Source organism: Salarias fasciatus (genome assembly GCF_902148845.1).
Source record: "Salarias fasciatus chromosome 7 unlocalized genomic scaffold, fSalaFa1.1 super_scaffold_4, whole genome shotgun sequence".
NCBI lineage: Eukaryota > Metazoa > Chordata > Actinopteri > Blenniiformes > Blenniidae > Salarias > Salarias fasciatus.
In genome coordinates, this window is record NW_021941229.1 from 25,652,659 (window position 1) to 25,674,876 (window position 22,218).

Consider the following 22,218-nt stretch of genomic DNA (forward strand, 5'->3'; position numbering starts at 1 on the left):
CTCTGAAAATTAAATAAAACCCAGGAGGAGTGTGTAGAACAAGACGACAGTTAATTTATCCCACATATTTAACAATTATTTAATGTAACATTTCATATTTCAACATGTACTGTTCTCTGTAGTGTTTGAGGTTTGCTGACAAAAACAAACAGCAGCTCCCTCTAGTGGCCAGACAGGGCAGCTACAGCCATTTTCACTGTTTCCTGCTGTTTCCATGTGAACGCAAAACTTTCCTGAAGTAAAAAACTCCAAAGCGATGCATTTTTCTCTTTTCACAATTAGTCAAAGGAATGCATCTACCAGATTGTGCAAATTATCAGACTTTATCTGTTGAAGTTTGGTTAAATAGAAAAGACATAAATAATTCTGCGGTGAGACTTGTTTCTGTTTTCATTAGAACTGGAGCGGAGCAGTGTAAACAGGAGCAGGTTGTTAACCTGCAGACACCTCTCTTATGAAACCAGCCAGGCTCAGTCAGTCATCCTGACCTCTATTCTGCCACATCCTCTGTTGTGAGAACACACACTTACATTATGTAACCGGTGCATCACACACTGACACCATGCAGTGATGGAGGGTGTGTGTGTATGTGTGTGTGTGTGTGTGTGTGTGTGTGGGGGGGGGGACGCATTATATAAAAATAATCCACTTTAATAGACACATAAAGTGAGAGCGATGAAGCAGGGACTCCCGCCTCTTCCACGCCAGTGTGGTGATTCCAGATTTACTTCCCAGGATTGTAATCCCTCTCTGGGGTCACGTGAGCGCAAACTTGGCCAAATACAGAGAGAAAAAAAAGAAAAGAAAAGCGAGTTACGCTTCCGACCGCCATTACATTACAATGAGAGAGAGAGAGAGAGAGAGAGAGCGAGAGAGACCTGCAGCAGCAGCGTGATGCACACAACGCGCTCCGACGGATCAGAAACAATGAGGGGAAGAAGCAGGAGCCGCCGCTGAGGAAGCCGTGCGCCGTCCGCGTGCACCGTGCGGGAGGATTCCGTTCTCTCTCTTTAAATGCGAAGGTGGTTTAATAAGAAGGAGCCAGAAATCCTGCAGCAGTGTCAGCCTTTCCCTCCTCCTCCTGTCACCGCGCAGCTCCAGACAAGGACGGCCAGCAGGGTCTCCAACATCCAGCGTGTGTGTGCGTGCGCGCGCGTGTGTGTGTGTGTTCTGTCAGCCTGCTGCGGTTTGAGGGAGGACGTTTCGTAATGCTCTCTAAAACTGAGAGGAAGGAAGGCTGTTTTCTCACCGTCTGCAGCCTGCTCGCCGTTTTCCTGCCGGCGGAGGCGCAGCAGCGGCAGCAGCAGCAGCGGCTCGGCTGACAGCTCTTTCCTCTTCATTCAGGCTCTGGACGGCTGCACTTCTCTGTATTTTACCAGCGTTATCATTATTTTTTTGAATCCACCCTCTGACAGAGGAGCGCCTGAGACGGAACCAACCTTCTCCTCCTGCTTTTTGTTTTTAACGCGATCCAGTTTGAATTGAGGAGCAACAGAGGGATTAAACATTCCTGCTGCCAGCAGCACACACTGCGTGTGTGTGTGTGTGTGTGTGTGTGTGTGTGTGTGTAAGAGAGAGAGACACACACTGGGCTCACATTGTGAGAGAGGAACGGTTGTGGCAAGAAAGACGGCTATAAATAGCGCATGCAATTCTCGAAAACTATCACAAGTGGTGCATCAGCTCGTGGAAGCAGGACGGAACCAGCAGCGGCTCTGCCCTCCGCTCCAGCCCCGGCTCGTCCCCACAAGTTCGGACTCGGTGTCTGGCGGCTGTTGTGATTATTATTTTTTTTTTTTTTTTGTCTTCTGGAGGGGAGAAGAAGAAGGGAAAAAGTGGGGGAAACACACGAAAAGCTCCGGATGCGTGATGGATTACGAGGAAACTCCGCGCGCGGTGGATCGACATGGATCCGTGCGTGCCGCTCCTGGCTGTTGACACGGATCACATTTGGGATCGCCTGACCTGGATTGTAACGATGTTGTGATCTCTCTCTCTTTCTCTCTCTCTGTGTCTCTCTGTCTCTCTCTCTCTCTCTCGCGCGCGCACACGCTCGGATTTAACGACGTATCTGCCGCTCGGAGCTTTTTATGGATGCGTCCCGCACTTCTCTCTGAAAACGCCCATTTTCTCAGCCGACCATCCCGACTCGATTCCCCCGACCCCCGCTGCTTGTTTTGGGCAGAACCCGAACCGATCGGCCACCCTCCTCCTCCTCTTCCTCCTCCTCTTCCTCCTCCTCCTCCTCCTCCTCCCTGCTCGGTGTTTGGTACCGATGTAGGATTTCGACATGCCCCGCGCTGACGACCCCAAAGGCGGACGAGTATGACTGCGACGGCGAACTGGGTGGCGAACGGGGCCAGCCTGGAGGACTGCCACTCCAACATCTTCTCTCTGGTACAGTATCGATCCGTCCCGCCCCTCTCTGCTGTGATCGACGAGTCGTAAAGACCGCGGGAGGCGCGCGTAAACGCCCCCCCCCCCCCTCCACCTCCCCCCCCTCCCCTCCACCGATGTGGTCATTAAAGCCAGTCATTAGTGGTGCGGGAATAAACGCCACCGAGCCCGTTACAATAAGACATCTCAGTCCGGTGGAAGCTTGAATCAACAAAGAGGAAGCTTTTCCGCTCAGGTTTCAGTCCAAAACAAACCCCAGCCGCTTTGAAATAAGAATAATGTAAAAACAGAACAAAAACGCACCCTTCACGAGTAATACAGCCAATTATTTTGGGATGTATCGGCAGTCCTGGCTCGGATTTAGCAAATAAACAATACCCCAACACTCATTTTTTCCACGGCGTCTCCGGCCAACATCCTCTTCCCCTTTAAATAGTCATTTCTCTGGAAATCTTACAGGAACTCTGTTGCATTGCCAAGCAACTAAGTTGGAGAGAAGGCTGCTGCCGCCTCTGTCACACATTTCCTCAGAATGAGGAGGATTTTCAGACTTTCTCTGATGTGTGTGTGTTTTTCTTCATAAAGAGGAAGCGTGTCTCACCGGAGAGTTCACACCGACCCAGCGTTTCTTCTCCTCTCAGGAGGAAATTAGAATCAAAACTGAAATTGTGTCAAAAGGAAAAGTAGAGATTTGTTTTCCCGATAGCGGCTTGCAGTCCATCGAGCACAGCGGAAGCCGCACTTTCACCCCGGCTCGATCGGAGCGAGACGCTGGTCTTCCAGCAGTCGGAGGCGGCGGCGTGTTTTCACAGAGCCGCCGCGTCGCCGTCTTACTACGGCTGGCAGCCAAGTGGAAAGGCATGCGGCGGCATGGGGGTCCTGAGGGCTTTTCAGGTGATCCGACCTGCAGCCAAACACACACTCACACACACACACACACACACACTCACTCACACACACAGAGCAGTGGATCCCGGCCGTCTGCAGCTCATAGACAGCAGCAGTAACACTTTGTCGCTTTAAATAGTTCCTGGAATTTAAAAATAAACCTTTCTTGGTTCTTTATTCCGAAATATCTCGGTGTTGGTTGCAGAGGTGGAAGGAGTACTGAAACTCTGAACTCAAGTCGTGTCCCTGATGGCTGAGGAGGATTTGATAGTGTAACTGTGTTGATTATCAACATTTAAATGACATTTCTTATGGAGACTGTGAAGCAGACAGAGATTAACGAATAGCAAACTGCTTGTTGCTGAGCTGACTGTCCCAGACGGAAGGGTTTTATTAATCATTCCGACTGTTGGCCGCTCTCAGGGGACTCTCAGAGGAACCAGATTGTATTTAACTATATGTGAAACGACAAAGGCCTCATGTGAGGACTGAAAGTGAAATTCTGAAGCGCCCTAGTAAACACTGGTTCTGCACATGCTCAGTGTCAGAACAGTGTTTTCCTCCAGAGGGTCAGGACTCCTGGTCCTGGTCCTGGTCCTGGTCCTGGTCATGGTCCAGATTCTCCTGGTCCTGGTCCTGGTCCAGATTCTCCTGGACTTGGTAGTTTTACAGTTGACAGTCACGCAACGATCCAACTTTATGGAATCTCCGTGTTCTCACATCGTTAATGTTTAGAGTGTATCGTTCTCTGCAGCCTGTGTGTGTGTGTGCGAGTGTGAGCGTGTGCGTGTGTGTGTGTGTGTGTGTGTGTGTGTGTGTGTGGTTTCATTATCCAGTCCAATCCACTTAATTTTTAAGCACATTTAAACAACAAAATTGTCTCCAAAGTGCAACAGCAAACATTCCTGTATAAAAATAAGCAATAATTAAAAATGATGCTTTTAATAAAACAATAAAATCAAACAGATAAACCTGATAAGATAAATAAGACTTAATTTAACATATCGAATAAATAGAAGACACAGACTCAACCATGAATGCTGTACGGATGTGGAGGAGGGGGGGCGCCAACAGGGAAGCCCCGCCCCCCTGAACTTTTCTGAAACCAAAATGCTGAAATGACTCGTTTTGACCTGAAAAGCTCGTGGTGTGACTTTGGCCTCGGTGCTCTCTGGGGGGGGGGGGGGTGGGCAGCCTCAGGGAGAACATGCAGGCTCCACACCGACAGGCCCGTGAAGGTGAGGGACCAACCGGCCGCCGACGGATGCTCTCCTCCCGCTGCCGGGTTCGAACCGGACGCTCGCCCCGGACGCTCGCCGCAGCCGGTGGAGGGAGGGAATCGAACTCTCGGAAGTTGAAGACGTCCGATACGGAAACGCTGTCGCACATATTTCAGCGTCGGCGCTCAGAAATAGTAAGAAAACATCTGAAGACGCTGCTCTGAATCCACATGTCAAGAACTCACATCGCCGGGATCGAACAGCACTTTTTAAATGTTTAAATCAAAAGCCTTAAATTAAATTTAATTAAATTTTATTATTATTATTATTATTGTTATTATTACTATTATTATTATTATTATTATTACTATTATTTTATTATTATTATTATTATTATTATTATTATTATTGTTATTGTTATTTATGGGAAGAGATGGAACTGAAAAATACTGACGTTACTTCTGTATTTTCAGCTCTTCATTTTCAAATTAAACTTCTTTTTACTCCTGAGGGACGAACAGTAACTGACTGTAAGACTCAAACTCTGAGACTGATTCACTTTAACTACAAATATCTTTTCTGAACAAAAGTCTAATAAATTCACTTAAGTTTAAAAATCTAATTTCACATAAAATAAACTGTGAATTTAAATCTCGTTTCTAACCTCAGACCGTTTAAATGGACATTAAAACCTTTAATTTGGCCGTTAAGTTTATTCTTTAAATAAAGAAAATTTATTTCTACATTTATTGACCTTGTTTTGAATTTAACAGCTTCCCCAATAAATTGTACATTTACTACAACATCATCAGCGTAAAGGGAGACATTCCTTACTGCAGCAGAGCCTGTCGGTGTGAAGGAGCTTGTTTATGTTGTTCAGGAGTGTTTTTCTGTCGCAGCCCCACCTGGAGGCCAGGCTGTCACACTGCAGCGGTTCTACGAGAACAGGATCGTTTTGAACATTCATGAAGTGAAAATGCTAAAAATGATGGCGGCTGGTGGCGTAAGCAGGGCCTCGGCTCGAGGCATATCTTTTCTGTGGAGGGTGGAACGGTGGTGAAGTGGTTAATGCCCTCTTCTCAGCTTTAAATGATAAGTTTTAACCTTAAGCCTTCAAAGTGAACATATTAAAATCACACATTGGAATGTATAGATAAGCAATCACAGATTGTATGAATAGGAAAATCACATGATGAAATATGAATTCCATACTAGCAACTCAATGTTACATGTTGGTGTAGTGGTTTGCACTGCCGCTTCAGAGAAGGAGCATCTGTTTGATTTTGTTGCAAACTTTTTTTTATGTCTAGTTCACGGAAATACTGAATCCTTACAAATAACCCGGGCCTCATGGAGGTGCAGTGGCTAGCAGGCTTGCCTCACAGCGAGAAAGTCCTGGGTTTGATTCCGGGTTCGGGGGACATGTGGGACGTCTCTGGGTTTTGCTCTTCCTACGGTGAAAAGCCATGAGTTTGAGATGGACTGTGTGACGGTCTGTCTTTCTGTCCGTCCTGTGACGGACAGTCTTCCTGTCTGTCCTGTGACTGAATGCGTGACGTCCGTCCCTCTGTCCCGACGGACTGCTGACCCGCCTTCACCTGCCGTCAGCTGGGATCTGACGGCAGAATACTGATCAACAGTGCAGCTGCTGCTCTGAAGATCTGATCAGTTCATGAAAGAAAAGAAATAAAATGATGGCAGTAACAGTGTTTATTAGCAGCAGCTCAGACCTCACCGTGGTAAAGGGTTTGGTGTGTTTACTGGATTTCTGTGGGTCGTATCGGACTTGGCGGCGTCTGAACGCCTGGTGGCTGACTGGCTTTAGCCCTGACAGCCTGTTAAACAGCGATCCGGCGTGCGCTCACCCCGTCCCCCACGCCGTTAGAGACACCTGCAGCAATAAAGGAGGAATAAAAAGGACCTTAGGAAGTAAGTGCCCGTACCGCGGGGCTTCACGGGGCCACGGCGGATCACTGTCAAGAGCTCGGCGAGGCCGGCGTCGCATCCTGGAGCTCGCCGCCGCAATCACACAGCCCACAAAACAGCTGTCCTGTGTGCCGGTGGTCATCCGTCTGTGACAAAAAGCAAACGAGAGGAGAGCGAGGTGGGAAGGGTGGAGGACGAGAGGAGGAACAGAGGAATGTTTTCAGCTGAAGGAGTGAGCAGAGAGAGGGAGAGAGAGAGAGAGAGAGAGAGAGAGAGAGAGAGGGTGAAGGACTGCAGCAGAGTCTGTTTTCATTTTAGGAAAGTATTATGACTGATGTGCATTTCCTGACTGCTGGCCTCAGCCTGTTTGAGAGAGAAGCCGAGTGAGAGCAGCGGAGCAGGGGAGAAAATTAAAGGAGGACGTAATGAGAGAGAAAACAGTCGTCCTTCTGTGGACTGACCATGTTCTTATAAGACCGAGTCCCAGAAAGAATATGAAATGAAGTAGAAAACCGTTCAGTGCGTGTTTGTTTGTGTGTTCGCTGCGAAGCGAGGAGCTGATCGAATCATTAACCAATCAAATGAGGACATCTGTGGAGAGTGAAAAAGTTCCTTGCTTTCTTCGTATCCCTGTTTCCAGGAATGAGATCACAATAGGCCTGTTTTATTTAAGATCACAAGTGAGCCGTTGTTTTTCACTGAACCCACAAACCGTGCTGGTTAGAAGCTGTTCTACTGATACTCAGAGCAGTTTGGAGGCTTCTGGTGTCACAAAACGGCCAAAAATGATTTTCCTGGAGGAATTATGGTCAGTTCTTTTTACTGGTTCTGGGTTTTTTTTAGCGCTGGGGCAGGTTTTGACCCATGAGTTGGTGAAATTTCTTCCAAGAGAGGAAAATGTGGCGGATTTGGTCGATTCATGACTATAAATATCAGTTAACAAATGACAGACTGTCACATAGATAAGAGCTGATTTGAGTGTGGTTACAGGGTGTTTTTTAATTCAGAACTGGTTTATTCTGAATGAAGTAATTCAGTATTATATTCTTGAGCTTGGTGTTTACCTGGGAAGAATGAAGGATTAACTCCTCTATGACGCCGGGGTGTGTGAAGGCTTCTGATTGGACGGGGCGGCCGTGACGTACTGACGTCTCCCGGAAGTAAACAGCGTTTGTCTCGTCTTTCTTTCTCGATTAACTTTGACGCTGCAGCTTTGAAAATGTCCGCGTTGTCAAGCGCCCGTCGGTCCGCTCGTTTCATTATAGGTATTTCTTCTAAAACTGCCGTTAAATAAATCGTCTCTATACGAAACGCGGACCGCGGGCCGCCATCTTGGAATATTGCGTCATCACGACAGAGCATGCGCAGAACGACCAGAATTAAGTCGCCTAATTAGCATATAATTCTGCTTCCAAAGGAGAATAAGCCCCTAGGTGTATTCAGATTTAAACTTAATTCTGAATAAAGTTTTCAGGCGCTTACATGGTCATTTTAGAGTGAAATTAGGCTTTATTCAGATTTATAGAGAAATTAAAAGTCCCGTGAAAACACACAGAATGGGGGTAGAGGACTCCTGGCTGGTAGCAGTGCTTTGTGATTATTTAAGGCAACTTTACAGAATTTACCTCAGTGCTGCTGCGATAGGCGCTGTGGGGAACTGCGGCCACCAGCCAAGGCGGCACGGGAGATTTTTTTTTTTTTTTTTTTTTTGACTCACGAGAAACCCTGCCTGCAGTGTTTTAGTCGGTGTCCACGGCGGCCATGTTCTTCCTGTTCCAGAGCTGTCGGCAACGCGCATACAGCGTCAATTTACGTCACATCCCCACGATTGCGCGGGAAATTCGAACCCCGAACAGCAACAAATTCTGTGGCACACAGCCTGTATAAGGCAGCAGACAAACACACGGATTGGCCTGTTATTTTAGGTGTTTAATGCTTCACGGCCCATTAGCATTGAATAAACTGGAAATGCATGTGTAGTTTTTCACAAATCTTGCCTTAAGTCCCTTTAAATTTTTAGGAACACGGCACGACACGAATAATTCCATTGATCTCTGAAAACGCCAAACTGCTGTCGTTCTGTCCAGTCCTCCAAACCACGGCCAAGCGAACCTCACCCCGAGTCCAGGGGACTGTTCGATCCTTCACAGGCTCTTTTCTTAGATATCAGTGGTCTGGAGTCGGCCGGTCGGTGCAGCGTATTGCGCTCTGTGAATGTATTGATTCGATCCTCGACCAGCTGGTCGTTCTGAAGCTGTTGATACGTGCAGATTTGTTGCAGTCCACGTCGTCTCTCAGAGCGTTTTGGGGAGACGCTTCCCCACACTGTCAGTCCCACAGCTTTGATGATCATTTAAAGCAGATTCGAACCCGATAAAGTAATGTGCTCCGAAATGTCTTCAAGCTAAACAGGATCAAATGCAGGCAAAATAAAGTCAATTCGACTTTCTGTTTTTATGACACCTGCTGCTATAAACCGTTGCTGTAAAAGTCCCAACTTAGCCCTCCAGTCGTGAGAATCATGTTTCTGCAACAAGACAAAAACAATGAGAGTTGCTCATTCCTGATATAGCAGATCAATTATTGAGATAATAATAATGTAATATTTATTCAGGAGGTTTTCTGAAAGTAAGGATGTGTTTGTGCATTGGGAGGATCGTAAACCAGACAAACTCCGAACACACACACCGCATGGCTGATGGAACGTATGGAAGCTCATGCTCCATCCTGCAGGACTCAGGCTTGTGTAAACACCGGCAGAATGCAGAGGCCTTAATTAAAGGACGTCTGCCGTCCCTCCGCCGCGGCGTTGGAGTGCCACGCCGGTAATTAAGTGTCCTCAAGTAGAGGTCTAATGCGATCAAGTAAGAGGTGCTCATTAGCCGAACGGTTCCCCGCCAGATCCGGCATGTATAATGATGATGCTACAGTCTGGGGTGGAAATGAGGCGATGAACCTGAGGGAGCGGCGTGATTTACGGCAGGTGAGCGGCCGCGGCGTGTACGATGAGGCAGGTAATCAGGTTCGGGGCCTTCCTAATACACACTGTTTGCATTTCCCGCTTATTAATGGAGGTGGGGGCGATTCGGGGGGCGCTTCAGGACGAGGCCGTCGGTTGGGTCGTGTGTGGGTTGCTGGGAGTCACTCTAAACGTGACCCTCTCAGTACCGACGCCGTGCCGCAGTGCAGGAAGCGAACCGCCGCCTCACTCTGGCTCTTATAAATATGTTTACAGAGTCCGTCCACCATTAAAAAAAACAGTCTTAAATGAGATAAAGGTGGATTGAAGAACCGTCCCACCGAGTCCGCCAGTAAAACATCGTGAATGTTTTCGGTTTGGATCAAACCAGACAGGTTCCAGCTTTAGAAGATACCAACCGACGTTCATCAGGATGTTTTAAAAACTTCACGCGTCAGGTTTATCAGTTCACCAATTCAGCAAATCATCAACCCGAAGCGAACAGACGACATTTTACATTTATTTTAGGAGGCAAATTATTGAACAGGTCTTTTACTTTAATGTGTATTTATCACCTAGAAGTGCAACTTAAGAGCCCCTTTTTAGACGTTATCTGATACGCCGTAAAAATGCAAATAAATGCAGTAAGAAAGAGACGTCAGTGGAACAACACTGACTGTTTTCTCTTGTTAGCAGTGTTCAGCTCGTGGTTTGAATCAATATGTTGGTTTTTACATTTTCTGCATGAGACAGACGAAAGTGTCAGTATTCAGGATGCTGAAGTTTGACGTTGAAGCCGTTGAGGAGAGGAGGAGTGGATCTTTCCACCGCAGCGTCCCAACTCCTCTGCTCGCTCTGCATGGAGCGTCTCCATCTGGTGGCTTCTCGCCGTCCGCCCGCCGCCGCCGCCGTCCCGGATCCGGGCGGCCGGGGTGTGAAGCATGCGAGCCCCGCAGCGCCAGCTGTGAGCTATTCTTAGCGCCGGCTGCAGCTCCTGAAAGCGTGCAGCGTCCGGGAGCCGCTGCCACCGCATGTCTGCCATCGCTGGGAAGTTAGCCTGACCGCCGCGCACGTCAGTGACCTTTGACCTCTTTGCCGTGCATGTCGAGCAAACCTGGCACCTTCTAGAAATCCTCATTTGCTGTCAGTCAGATGCTTCTGAAGTGGAAGATCGTTTAATATGATCACAAAATGTGGCGTATTTGTCACGTTAAATCAGATTTTTGTGAGTAGTTACTTTAGGTTTTACACTCTGTGTGATTTTGCACATTTTTCAACATCAAAACTCACCCAGTGACCTAAAAGTTCATCTTTATCTTCAAAAAGTAAACGTCCTAAACCTGTATTCAGTCAGAAAGTGTCTTTAATGGGTTCAAGAGATTAATATTAATCACACGACTGTATTTGAAATTACACGCTGTTGTTTGAAAATTCAATATTAAAAATTTTTCCAGCATGATTAATTCTTTGTAATTTTCCCGAAGAAATGAAAGTTGGAAATAAAAGTTCCATTTATTTTAGAAAACCCATATAAAACCAGGTGTGGCAGATTTTAGGCTTTTATATCTGAATTTACCTGGAATTTTACAACGAGAGCCTTTAAATCAGGGGCGTCAAACATGAGGCTCAGTGCTGATGTTATCACAGTAACAGTAGCTGTAGCGTGTGTGTGTGTGTGTGTGTGTGTGTGTGTGTGTGTGTGTGTGTGTGTGTGTGTGTGTGTGTGTGTGTGTGTGTGTGTGTGTGTGTGTGTGTGTGTGTGTGTGTGTGTGTGTGTGTGTGTGTGTGTGTGTGTGTGTGTGTGTGTGTGAGGACGTTCCTCTTCCCCTCTCCTGCCGGATTCTCTCGTTCCGCCTTGTCTCAGGAACACAGTAATCCCTCATGCACACTGGATGCGGTCCGGCTCCGGTCCGGCTCCGGTCCGGCTCCGGAGCCGGACCGGAGCTCCGGTCTCTTTCCGCAAGGATCCTATTTTTCCGGACGCCGCAGCCCTACCGCGTCAATCCAGACATAAGCAAGGCAGGAGCTGGAAGGAAACGCGATACGTGTTCCAAAATAAGTGACTTCAAAATAAAATCTGTGTCGGGTTTTTGCCTTAATATTCTATTTTTTTATTTCTTCTGGTAGAAAACAGAACAAACAACATGATGTAGTCATTATACGCTTTAGAAGAATGAACGGTTTTGTACTTTGTCACTGCAGGAAAGTGAAATGACTCCAAAATGGCTCAAAACAGCTCTGTGACCGGAGCAGCTCTGTGTTGCCAGATTGGGCGGATTTCTGCCAAATCAAGCGTCTCCTTTGAACACGTCGGACGGGTTGATGAAATGATTATGTGTTTATGACGTGTTTTTTATCATACAAATACGGGTTTAACGTGCATTTTCAACCGAGATGGCGGTTTGGGCTGCTTTCTATTGAGTAAAACGGGCTTCATATTGTTTATGGGGGAGAGCGACAGATCTGGCAACCTTCTCCAGCGGACTGCGGAGATACCGCAGGCGGTGTGAATCACAGTGCTGCGGTGTACCGGACCGGAGACGGACCGCAGCCGGACCGCATCCAGTGAGCACCGGCCGTAAAAACCCCCGGCAGAGATTCTCCACCTGCCCGAGACGAGCTCCGGTTTCTCCCTGCGGACCGACGCCGCCTCTCTCCAGACGGTCGGCCGCTCCGCCTCCGGATTGAACCCCAACTCCGAGGCCGGTTTACCCGATTGGTGGATCGATCCCGGGAACAGAGAGGGAGCTGTGAGGTGTGTTGCTCTGTGTTCGCTCCGGACTGCAGGCACAGAGACACAGAGACGTTCTTTAAAGGGAGATACTGCTCTGCTTGTAACCGGGCAAATATTTTCTGCAAGCCAGACAGCTTTGCCAATATCATGGTTGGCTGGGATTCAATTGCAGTTAGAGCACACTTAGGTTAAAGGGTGTCTCTTGAAACAAGGAGGGGGGGGGGGGGGTAGAGAGAGAAAAAATTAACGCTGTCCGCCGCGCCGCTGCAAGTCCTAATTATCACGTGTCCATTGAGAGGTTCTCTGCGTCCAGCACAGGAAAACCCCGGCGGGGTGAAGGCGGGCGGAGCGGCGCTGCAGCTCGGGGCTCCCGGTGAGTTCCGGAGCCCTGACTGGCTGCCGCTCCCGCCTCACGAGCAAACACGAGGCTGCAGGCAGCAGCCGGGTGAGCCGCAGGTCCAGACCTGCTCAGGTGTGACCAGAGGAGGCGAGACGAGAGGAAACCTCTGCTCGGGTTCGCTCACGCCACTGAGACACAGACGAGCCTGAAGGAGCATTTCTGACTGGGTTTTTCTTTCTTTCTTTTTTTTTTTTTTACCTGCCTCTACATTTAAAACACCTTCCTCAACCAAACTGTAAAGTTTGTAACTTTTACAGGAAGATAAACTGAAGTAGACACAAACCAGAATTTAATTTAAAGTCTTTATTTCAGCTCATTTTCATTATAACTCCTTACAACCTGTATTTCAGTTAAAAAAACATAAAAAAAAAAGATTCCTGTTAAGCACAACTTTGAAGAATAAATCTGTTGACTACAAAAAATACACATAATTCATTTAAATTGTGTGATCTTAGCTGTTACTTATGTTATTAAAAGTATAAAGACAGATGGATAATCAACAAATACATTCATTAGATAGATATAAATTGGTAGATATACAATCCTTAGATTAATATAAAATCAATAGATATAAAATAAATGAGCTGTGGATTAGATGTGCTGTAAATTAAACTTAAATTTGAGTAAAAGTAAATACTTGCTGAAGTTATAGTTACATCATTGTGAGTATTTATAATTTCTTACTTGCTCCTCCGATCACCAGAGAGCAGTTACAATTTACCGTATAACAGCTAAAGTTAGATTACTCAGATAATATTCCGTTTTAAGTGAAAGGCTGTCGGTGAAATCCAATAATTCCTGACATCAGGATCAATGAAATATATATTTTTGCACACGATATAATGTGATTATTTGATTGCATTAACAAAGTGATATGATAATGTTAATGTATGATTCATTCATTCATTCATTTTCTGAACTGCTGATCCTGTTAAAGGCTGCTGGATGCTGGAACCAACAGCTGCAGGTTTAAAGTTCGGATATTAACTGAAATTGTATGAATGATCCAGTGATTCATCATTTTAAAGGTAGAAAATAGATTAGATGGTTATAAATTCTCCTTACACTTGAGCAAAGTTTCATACTTGAAAACAAAACTGCTGAAGTAACCAAAACCGCTGACCGGGCTGATCAGCACTTCTCGTCAGTGACCCTCATTACTGAAGGAGTGCGAGTCGGAGGCCGATTTTACTGAAGAGGAAGTCTGGCTTCCTTTTTCAAAAGGTTGTCGTACCTGTTAAACTTATGGCTCTTGAGTATTTTATGACCGTAATCAGTCTTAATTACAAGAACGTTACATTCTGTTCTTAAAATGTGTTCCTCAATAGACTCAACGCCACTTTTAATTCTCTTACTCTCCTTCCAGATTCTGCCTTGAGTGTAAATTATTATCATATTATCCGGAAATATCTCGGCGGGAGTCCAACGCCATGCGAGTGCCCAGTTATATAGATGCACAAATTCTCTAAACTACCTATTTAACATCATGGAATACTTAGGAATACAAGAAATATATTGATCTGATATATATGTATATCTGTATATATATATATATATATATATATATATATATATATATATATATATATATATATATATATATATATATATATACATGCTGGGAAAAAAACATACGATCGCTCTCCCACTCTGATACATTACCAAGTCTGGCTTCTTTGTACAACTGCAGAAAAAATACCAACAAATACTCTAAAACACACAAGAACATATGCATCCACTTGCCTTAGCAGCTTTTTTCTGGTGTGTATGTGTGTGTGTGTGTGTGTGTGTGTTTTTTGTTTATCTGGCGCATAATGAAACAGGGAAAAGTCCTGCTGACTTCTGCAGGGCTGTCATTTTATCTGAAATAGCCTCCCTGTGGAAAAGGAGAAAAAAAAATCAATGCAGGAAATTACAAGCCAAATGAGATATTTTTCATACTGCTTATGCTCCATTTGCCCAATTTCAAGAACAATCACACTCGTAACTACTTGTAGCTGTTTCTCAAGCCTCCACGCGGTGCTAATTGCACAATTACCGCTCTGAATAATTCTTTAATACAATTTAAATCAATTTTACTACAGTAATCCTGTTCGGCTACAATCATCCGTCAGATCTGAGCTCGTGGAATCCAGCTGGGGTCACGCGGCGGTGCAGTGGCGTGACGATGTGTTCGGGGGTCTTTGTGTGTGTGTCGTTAGCATGTTCTCCCTGTGTGTGCATGTGGTGAAAACGAGTGTTTGTTTCTTGGTTCCAGCTCCATATTTACACAAAGCTTTGAAGTGAAAACGGTAAACCTTCATTGCCTTTCTCGCTGTTTGTTTGGATGGAAATGACATTGCGAGTGTCTGACTGCGGCTGTTTGTGAGAAGCACTTTCATGGTGCAGTGCTTCAGGAGCCGTTTCCATCTCCGTGTACACACACACACACACACACACACACACACACACAATGCAGGGAAAGCCACACGTACGCAATACAGTCACAATCAGGAGTTTTTCTGCACGTGCATGAGTAGATTGAGGACGAACGCAGCGGAGGATTGCATCATGTTCTTAAATCAAGTGTTCATTTGCTCATATTTACCACAACGTCATCGGCATCAGCTGAGACTTCCCTCTTACATACATCAGACGCTGAGTTCGACTCTGCATGACGGTGACTCATTTAATTCAAACAATCGCTTCTGCAATAAGGTGCACGAATTGACGTTTATTTTTGCACTGTGAGATCGTGATCGGTATTCTTGTTTCACAGCTAGAAAGCTGATGGTTCAGCTTCAAGCTTGACGGCCTATTTGAGCGTAGTTTACAGGTTATTTCTGTACTTGTCTGGAGTATTTTTTTTCATTTGTATTTCATTTTTTTTCCCATGATCTAAGACATTTGAGGCTAAACCTCGGCTTTCCAGCGAGTGTGTGTCTGTCTCACCGTCTCTGTTATTTGACGGACTGTTGACCCGTCCCGGGTGAAACCTGCCTTTCACTCAGTGAGCTGGGATCAGTTTTCAGCGCTCTGCAGCTCGACGGTGGATAAAATAGTATCCAAGATGGATGAAATCCAGCTGGAAAATGCACATTGGTGTCGTGGTGGAATCTCCACAGATTGATCTCTTGATCTGAGGGTCTTTTTCGTGTCACGTCCACACGTGCAGCCTGGGTTGTGAGGCTCTGTTTACCCGGCAGTGAACTCCTGAAAACGACGTTGTTGTTGTGTTTCGTGAGGACGACGTCGTTTCCATGATGATCGTTGTGACGTCGTCCTGTAAACAAGCGGCCAAACCGAGATGAAAGTCCGCTGTTTTCACACTGGAGCGTCCAGATTGCCTGGCTGACCCTCGGGTCCGCCGCCTCTTCCCAGCGTCAGCCGGGACCCGCTTCGCCCTCGCCGACCTCAGGTTGGACGGGCGAGCGCAGGAGATGGATGGATGGCTGGAATCCGGCTGCTCGGTGAGCTAATGGAGGCTCCGGAGAGGAGACAGCACTCCGGGACACTCAGTACGGTCTCTGTGATTTTTGGAGTACAGTAAGAAACCACAGAAACGCACCAAATGTTATATTTTCACCGTAACCCTGGAGACGGAAATCTCAAAACTCCAATACCTTGCTGAATTCCGACAGATGTTGTACGTTGCCTAGCAACAGTTTTCACTTCTCTGTATCTTCTCTTCTCCTTCTTTGCGATTCCGAGCCCCCCCCTCCCCCTCCTCTCTTTGTCCGTGTCTTTCGCTCATCCCTCCCTCCCCACGCTGTGTCACAGTTAATTAAGTTACACTGGAGACTCCAGTAAAGCAGGGACTGGTTTATTTATTTGCCTGTTAATAATTTAGACCGCCGCTTTGGCCCGTCCCTTCACGCCGTGCGAGGCGGCTCTGTGTTGTTGCGGACGGCGGACGGCGCCGTCTCTCTCGCCGCCCCGCCGCTTGTCCCCGGTTCCTCGGGCGAGAAGTCCGGCGGAGGCCTGACGGAGGCTTTTCGGCGGCGTGATTGGCAGGTCTATCCGTCACTCAGCCCTGGGGATCCGGGCGGCTCTAATTAGGTCGCTTGGCTTGCTCGCCTCCCAGGGCTGGATGCTGCTGCGCCACACAGATCAAATGACTGTCCCCTTGTTTAGCGGGGACTTGTAAAGGTGGCGGCAGAAGGCAGAGGAGCGGCGTCTGTTTGGTGTCTGCGGCCCCAGAGGCCTCCTTCCTACACCTGTTTGCCGCCTTTGTGTCACTCCTGCTCCCTCGCAAGTGCGCTAATGTGCATCGCTCTTCATTTGTGTTGTGAAATGCCAGAGGGGAGTACGACTCCTTGTGGGTTAATTTGATTTCGGCGGGTTAATTGATGGAGGGGGAGTCGTTGCCTGTTCTGATTCCTGCCAGCGGCTCGTCTAACCGGCGCACACTGCTCGCTGCTTAACGCCGCCTTTGTTCGTGTTTGTGCGCCACTCACGAGTTTTCTCATCGCTGCGTTCAAGAAAAATTGTGTCGTTAAAGATTTCAGTCTCTTGTTGTGTGTGTGCGTGTGTGTGTGTGTGTGTAGGGATTGCTCTGTGGTTACTGTGGAAACAGTTATGGTCGTTTTGAACTGCAGAAAACCGTCATTGAACAAGTAATGAAGTGTCTCTTTCCTTAATTCAATCACATCTTCACAAACGGTTGCTAATCGGCGTGTTTAACATGCTTTACATCTTCTGTTGAGGTTACTGCCCCTCTGAACAAACACTGCTGTGAGTTACAGTGAATTATACAGTTGGCTTTTGTCGTAACAGCTGTCCTCGTTTTCCTGTGCTAGCTGTGAGCATTAGCGTAGTATTGCAATGAAATTATGATTTGGGTTCAATACATCAATTAGCATTTGTTGTTCTGCTGTCCAAACAGCAGCGTTCTCTCTCCTGAATCTAATGTGTACCGGTTATAACTGCCCCCCCCCCCCCCCCCCCACAACATTTCTGTTAGCATAAATGTAGAGGTGTCCCCAACTAAGAATTTACATAGTCGAATCTGATTCGTCCGATCCTGCTGATCGTCGACTGATAGTCGAATCTATCATCTTTTTTTTTTTGTTTGTTTTAGAATCATTTGAATATAGGCTACAGCAGAATGTTGCAGTAAAACAGCGCAGGCAGGTAAAACAACACTTATTTTTTTCCTACACACTGAAACACAAACTGGAACAAAGTGTCGGTAACTTTAAACATCAAACAAATGAAGTATAGTTCAAATGACCAGAACCAAACCCACTTCTAACAAACGGGCTAAAGCATGTTATTTATTTATATCTATAATCTCTGCAGATTAGCTCAATTTTTTTTTGGCTAAACAATTTCTCACATTATCTGCTCAAATTAAATGAAATAGGCTTAATTGTGCTGTGTCGGTCCGTTTCGCAGTACAACAACCATGCAAAAAAAAACAAACAAACAAAACAAACTAAATTAAACAGAATAAGCCTTTTAGATACATTAAAAAATAATATAATAACCTAAAATATTACAATTAAACGAAATAAAAGCCAGCATTATACTTGAGAAGTGAGTGACAGAAACATCTTTTATTCACCCAATTATCTGGCTACTGACCCGTTTAAGGTGGAAAGCCATGTTCGTTGTTGTGGTGCGATAAGAATAGAGCTGCTGACAAAACTTGCATTTGACTTTTAAAGTCAATTCTATTTAAAGCAACACCAAGGAACTTTCAGTTTTCGTTGATTTTGGCGGCGCCAGTGGACAAAGCGGTAGTGTTTTGCCTGACCGAATACTACAGTTCCCATGAGGCCTAGCGCGTGGCGTCGTAAATTGCTGCTCCCGGTGGCGTGCTGTCGGACTGAACTCGCCTTCATTTGTTTCCAGTGGCTGTGTGACGGACGGATAGCGACGAGGTCATGAATCTAAATGAATCTAACGGTGGCTAAACAATGTTATATCGTGATGTGACGCATGCCGTAAAGCAGTCCGCACATTTGGAGTTTTTTAGTGTGCAGGGTTCCTACCACCCTCCTCACAGCTGCTCAGTCCAAGTGAAGCAATACTGACGCCCTCAGGCCGTGACAGAGGGTCATTCAACTAGCTGTAAGTCGAAGTATCATCACAAAAGATATTAAAATGTTTTATTAAGGTTGAAAAGTTCCTTAGTGTAGGTTTAAAATCAGTCATTCAGCACCCCCATACAGCTGGAATGAAGACACTCCTACATAAATGTCTCTCTGTTAGCAGAATTAGCATTAGCATGTTTTTATCTGTACTGCTCCTTGTGACAGCTGTTAGCACAAGTTGAAACTGTTGGTTTAGCCTCGTTTGCACCATTGTCTCATTAACTGACTCTGTCCTCCTGCAAGTATCGTGAAAGTCATCAACCTGTCAGTGAACCGAGTAGCTTTAGCGTTAGCAATAGCATTTGTGTTTTGTGTGCCGTTACACTAAAGTCCTGTTTAACTGAGGAGGAGTGTCTCATTAGTCCTGAAGTAACTGAATCCTCCTGTTAGCGTCCCGCAGATTGTCAAAACCTTCCTGCTTCCAGCTCTGAGGCGTCTGTTAGCTTTAGCATTAGCCAGAACCTTTGATTTAACTACTTTGTGACTGAATCTTCATTAGCATTAATCCTGAACTGATTCCCTCAAATCAATCAGCATTTAACCTGTTTTCATCTGTACTCACTGAGCCGACTGCCAGCTTTAAGGTTGTTGAAACGTTTAGCTGAACGTTACTATCACACTAAACTCCAGTTTACTGTGTCTTAGGTGCCTCATTAATCCTGATGGGTTTATTGCTGTTTTCAGTGATTATCTCAGCTGGTTTGTTGCTGCTTCTTGATTCGTCACGGTTGGGTCTCATACAGAGTTTTTTGTATCACTTCTCAAAGTTTAAAATCACAGACTTTATTAGTGAATGATCATCCAACAGACCAAACTTACCCAGAGTGCACTGCTGTTTGGCCTCCAGCTCCCTTCATCTGAATCTGATGAGTGGATCATTCATCCGACTGGCCCCACGCACTGCTGACAGCTCAGCTCATGTGAAACACTGCAGTAACTCAGCTTTGGACTAATTTACCGTAACTTGCACAACACTGCATGAATACGAGGAGTCAGCAACAAGTCACACATGTTTGGCTGCGTCGCGCTGAACAGTAAATTCAGGGCCCAAAGCCCCCCCACTGGCCCCCGAAGCTCTGGACAAAGCTGCTCTGGAACAATACTAAACTTACTGTTTCGTAAAATCTCACTTATTGGGAAAGTTTAGCCGCAGATCTGCAAATAAACGAAGGGATTTCTCTGATTGCTGGGATAAAGGAATGAATAATAAAATAATAAATTATGGCGCGTCAAGAGTAAATGCATTATTTTTACATGTGTGGTTCAGAAAAGTTGAAACAAAAATCAAATAAAAGAGTTAATTTCCTCATCTTCTTCTCAAATCTACATGCAACACCTTTCACTTTTAAAGTATCTCCTGAAAAAAACGTGTCAAGAACAACTGAAATCAGACAACTGCAAACACACAACGTGAAGTGTTCGAGGTCAGACGCAACATGTTTAAATAAAATGATGCTTGATTCACCGACAAGCAGACGTTTGTCTGAAATAATGAAGCGGGCTCCGGCCTCTGACATCCAATCAAACACAGACGGATAAAGACAACAGATCTCATTAAAAGACTCGCGGCGTCACGAGGGATCCGGACGCTTCCCCCGGTATTGGCAGCTTGTCAGGCGGCTGAGCTGATCTGACGTTGACGAGGGCGATACGCCACGCCGGCTGGGTGAGCGCGCCGCTCGAGCCAGAGGAAAGAGTGAAGCCGCTGATTCAAGCCGTCTCTCGTCGCCTAAAGTGGCTGCTTTGTCGGAGCATCAGAAAGCGAGGCGCTTACGCTGCCGCCAGATTCCTGAAGAAGAGCGAGAGGGAGCGTTTTCATGTTCCCGTCACGAGAGCCGCAGCAGCTAAACGGCCGAGGTGATGTACGAACAAGCCGACGACGCCGAATGAGTCAGCTGATGATTTATAGAAGTGGTTTGATGCAGGATCCTGCTCATGTTACCGACAACAAACAGTTCTCAGTTAACTTACAAGTAAAATAATTGAAAAATAGGATTTACTGTTGGCAGACTGGAGTGGTGTTTCCCCTCTTTGAAAAGGAGGCTGGTGGAGCTCCAGGGGGTCAGACTCCTCAGCCTCCCTGGGAAAGTCTATTCCAGGGTTCTGGAGAGGAGGATCCGACCGATAGTCTCACCTCGGATCCAGGAGGAACAATGCGGCTTTCGTCCTGGTCGTGGAACACTGGACCAGCTCTAGACCCTCCATAGGGTGCTTGAGGGCTCATGGGAGTTCCGTCGTGGTGTCTTGTGGGGGACCATCGGGAATACGGAGTCCGGGGCCCCTTGTTCAGGGCCGTCCGGTCTCTGTAGGACCGGAGCAGGAGTCTGGTCCGCATTGCCGGCAGTAAGGAACTGGACATGTTCCCGGTGCATGTTGGACTCCGGCAGGGCTGAACTTTGTCACCGGTTCTGTTCATAATCTTCATGAGCAGAATTTCTCGGTGCAGCCGGGGGCCGGAGGGGGTCCGGTTCGGGTCGTTGTATCGGTCCGTCGTGGTGAAGAAGGTCTTTCATTTCCTAATCGATCCCAGTTCCATGTTGCGTTTTCTCTCTGTGTCTGGAAACCAGTGAAAAAAGAGTGAGTCAGTGTGTTTTTCTGTGTGAAACACAAACACACATTTGGCTGCGTGTCGGGAAGTTCAAGAGCTCCGCTCATGAAGTTTTAGGAGAGGAGTAAAATGTTTTCGGCCTGCAAGTCGATTCCTGAGAAACGCCCATTGAGCGTGTTTTCCTCCGGCTTCCCCTTCGTCCGTCGCTGAGCTTTAAAATAAAAGGCGTTTTGCCGTCCGTGAGTTCAGTGGCGAGACAGAAACGGGGGGGGGGGGGGGGGGGGGGGGGGGGGGGGTCGTCTCCTCTGCCGTGGTCTCACAGCTCGGTTGTGTTTGAGCTGAACGCTCGGCAGATTAAACGTCCGTATTTCCCTCTGATTGCGAGCACATGCCTGCTGCACGGAGCTCGACCCCGGTCGCCATACGGAGCCTGGCTGAGCTCATCTCGTTTTCAGGAAGTGCCTTTTTAACTCTGCTCGTTAAAGCTTCGATTCACTCTTTGAAAGCAGTGTTGAAGCACAAAAGCACCTAAAACAATGAGGAGTTAGAGCCTCGGCAGGCGGACGGAGGGGTTTCTGTGCTTTCTGCTAAAGATGGGCGCTTTAACGGAACGTATTAATGTTAACATCCAGCCTGTTGTCTTTTTTTAAAGTTTACCTTGACAGAACATAAAGAGAGGAATGAAAATAAGCCAGAAGGTGAGGGGGAGTGTTTTCAGTGGGCGGCGGGAGATGAGAGGGAGACTGAAGGCGAGAGGGATAATGGAGGTGAGAGTCAGGTCAGAGCTCCGGTCCGACTCGGCCACTGAAGGAGAAGCTCCTGGTGTTTTTTTTTTGTTTTGTTTTGTTTTTGCACTCAATCAGACGGTGAAGCTCCAGAGCAAGAGGCTGGGAGCAGCGCAGCTTCTTATTGACAGTGAAACAAAAGCGACCGTGCCTTTTCACCCGATTTAAAAGAGTCCGCCGGAACCAGCTTCCAGTCGCTGTTTAGCGTCCGGCGGTTCAGGAGGAGGAGTTTGGATGCATGCGCTCCTCTTCGCTGTGTTTACACGACAACATGGCGGAAACGG

General features: G+C 46.6%; 1 protein-coding gene across 3 annotated transcripts in view; it reads left to right on the forward strand.

Moving 5' to 3' along the window:
• Positions 1–946: 946 nt before the first annotated feature.
• Positions 947–22,218, forward strand: part of LOC115382564 (mediator of RNA polymerase II transcription subunit 13-like) — a 100,071-nt gene continuing 78,799 nt past the window's right edge. For all 3 annotated transcript variants that reach the window (XM_030084343.1, XM_030084345.1, XM_030084344.1), the window contains exon 1: positions 947–2,397. In XM_030084343.1, the coding sequence (XP_029940203.1) occupies positions 2,326–2,397 (72 nt within the window). In that variant the 5' untranslated portion in view covers positions 947–2,325. The remainder of the gene's footprint in view (positions 2,398–22,218) is intronic.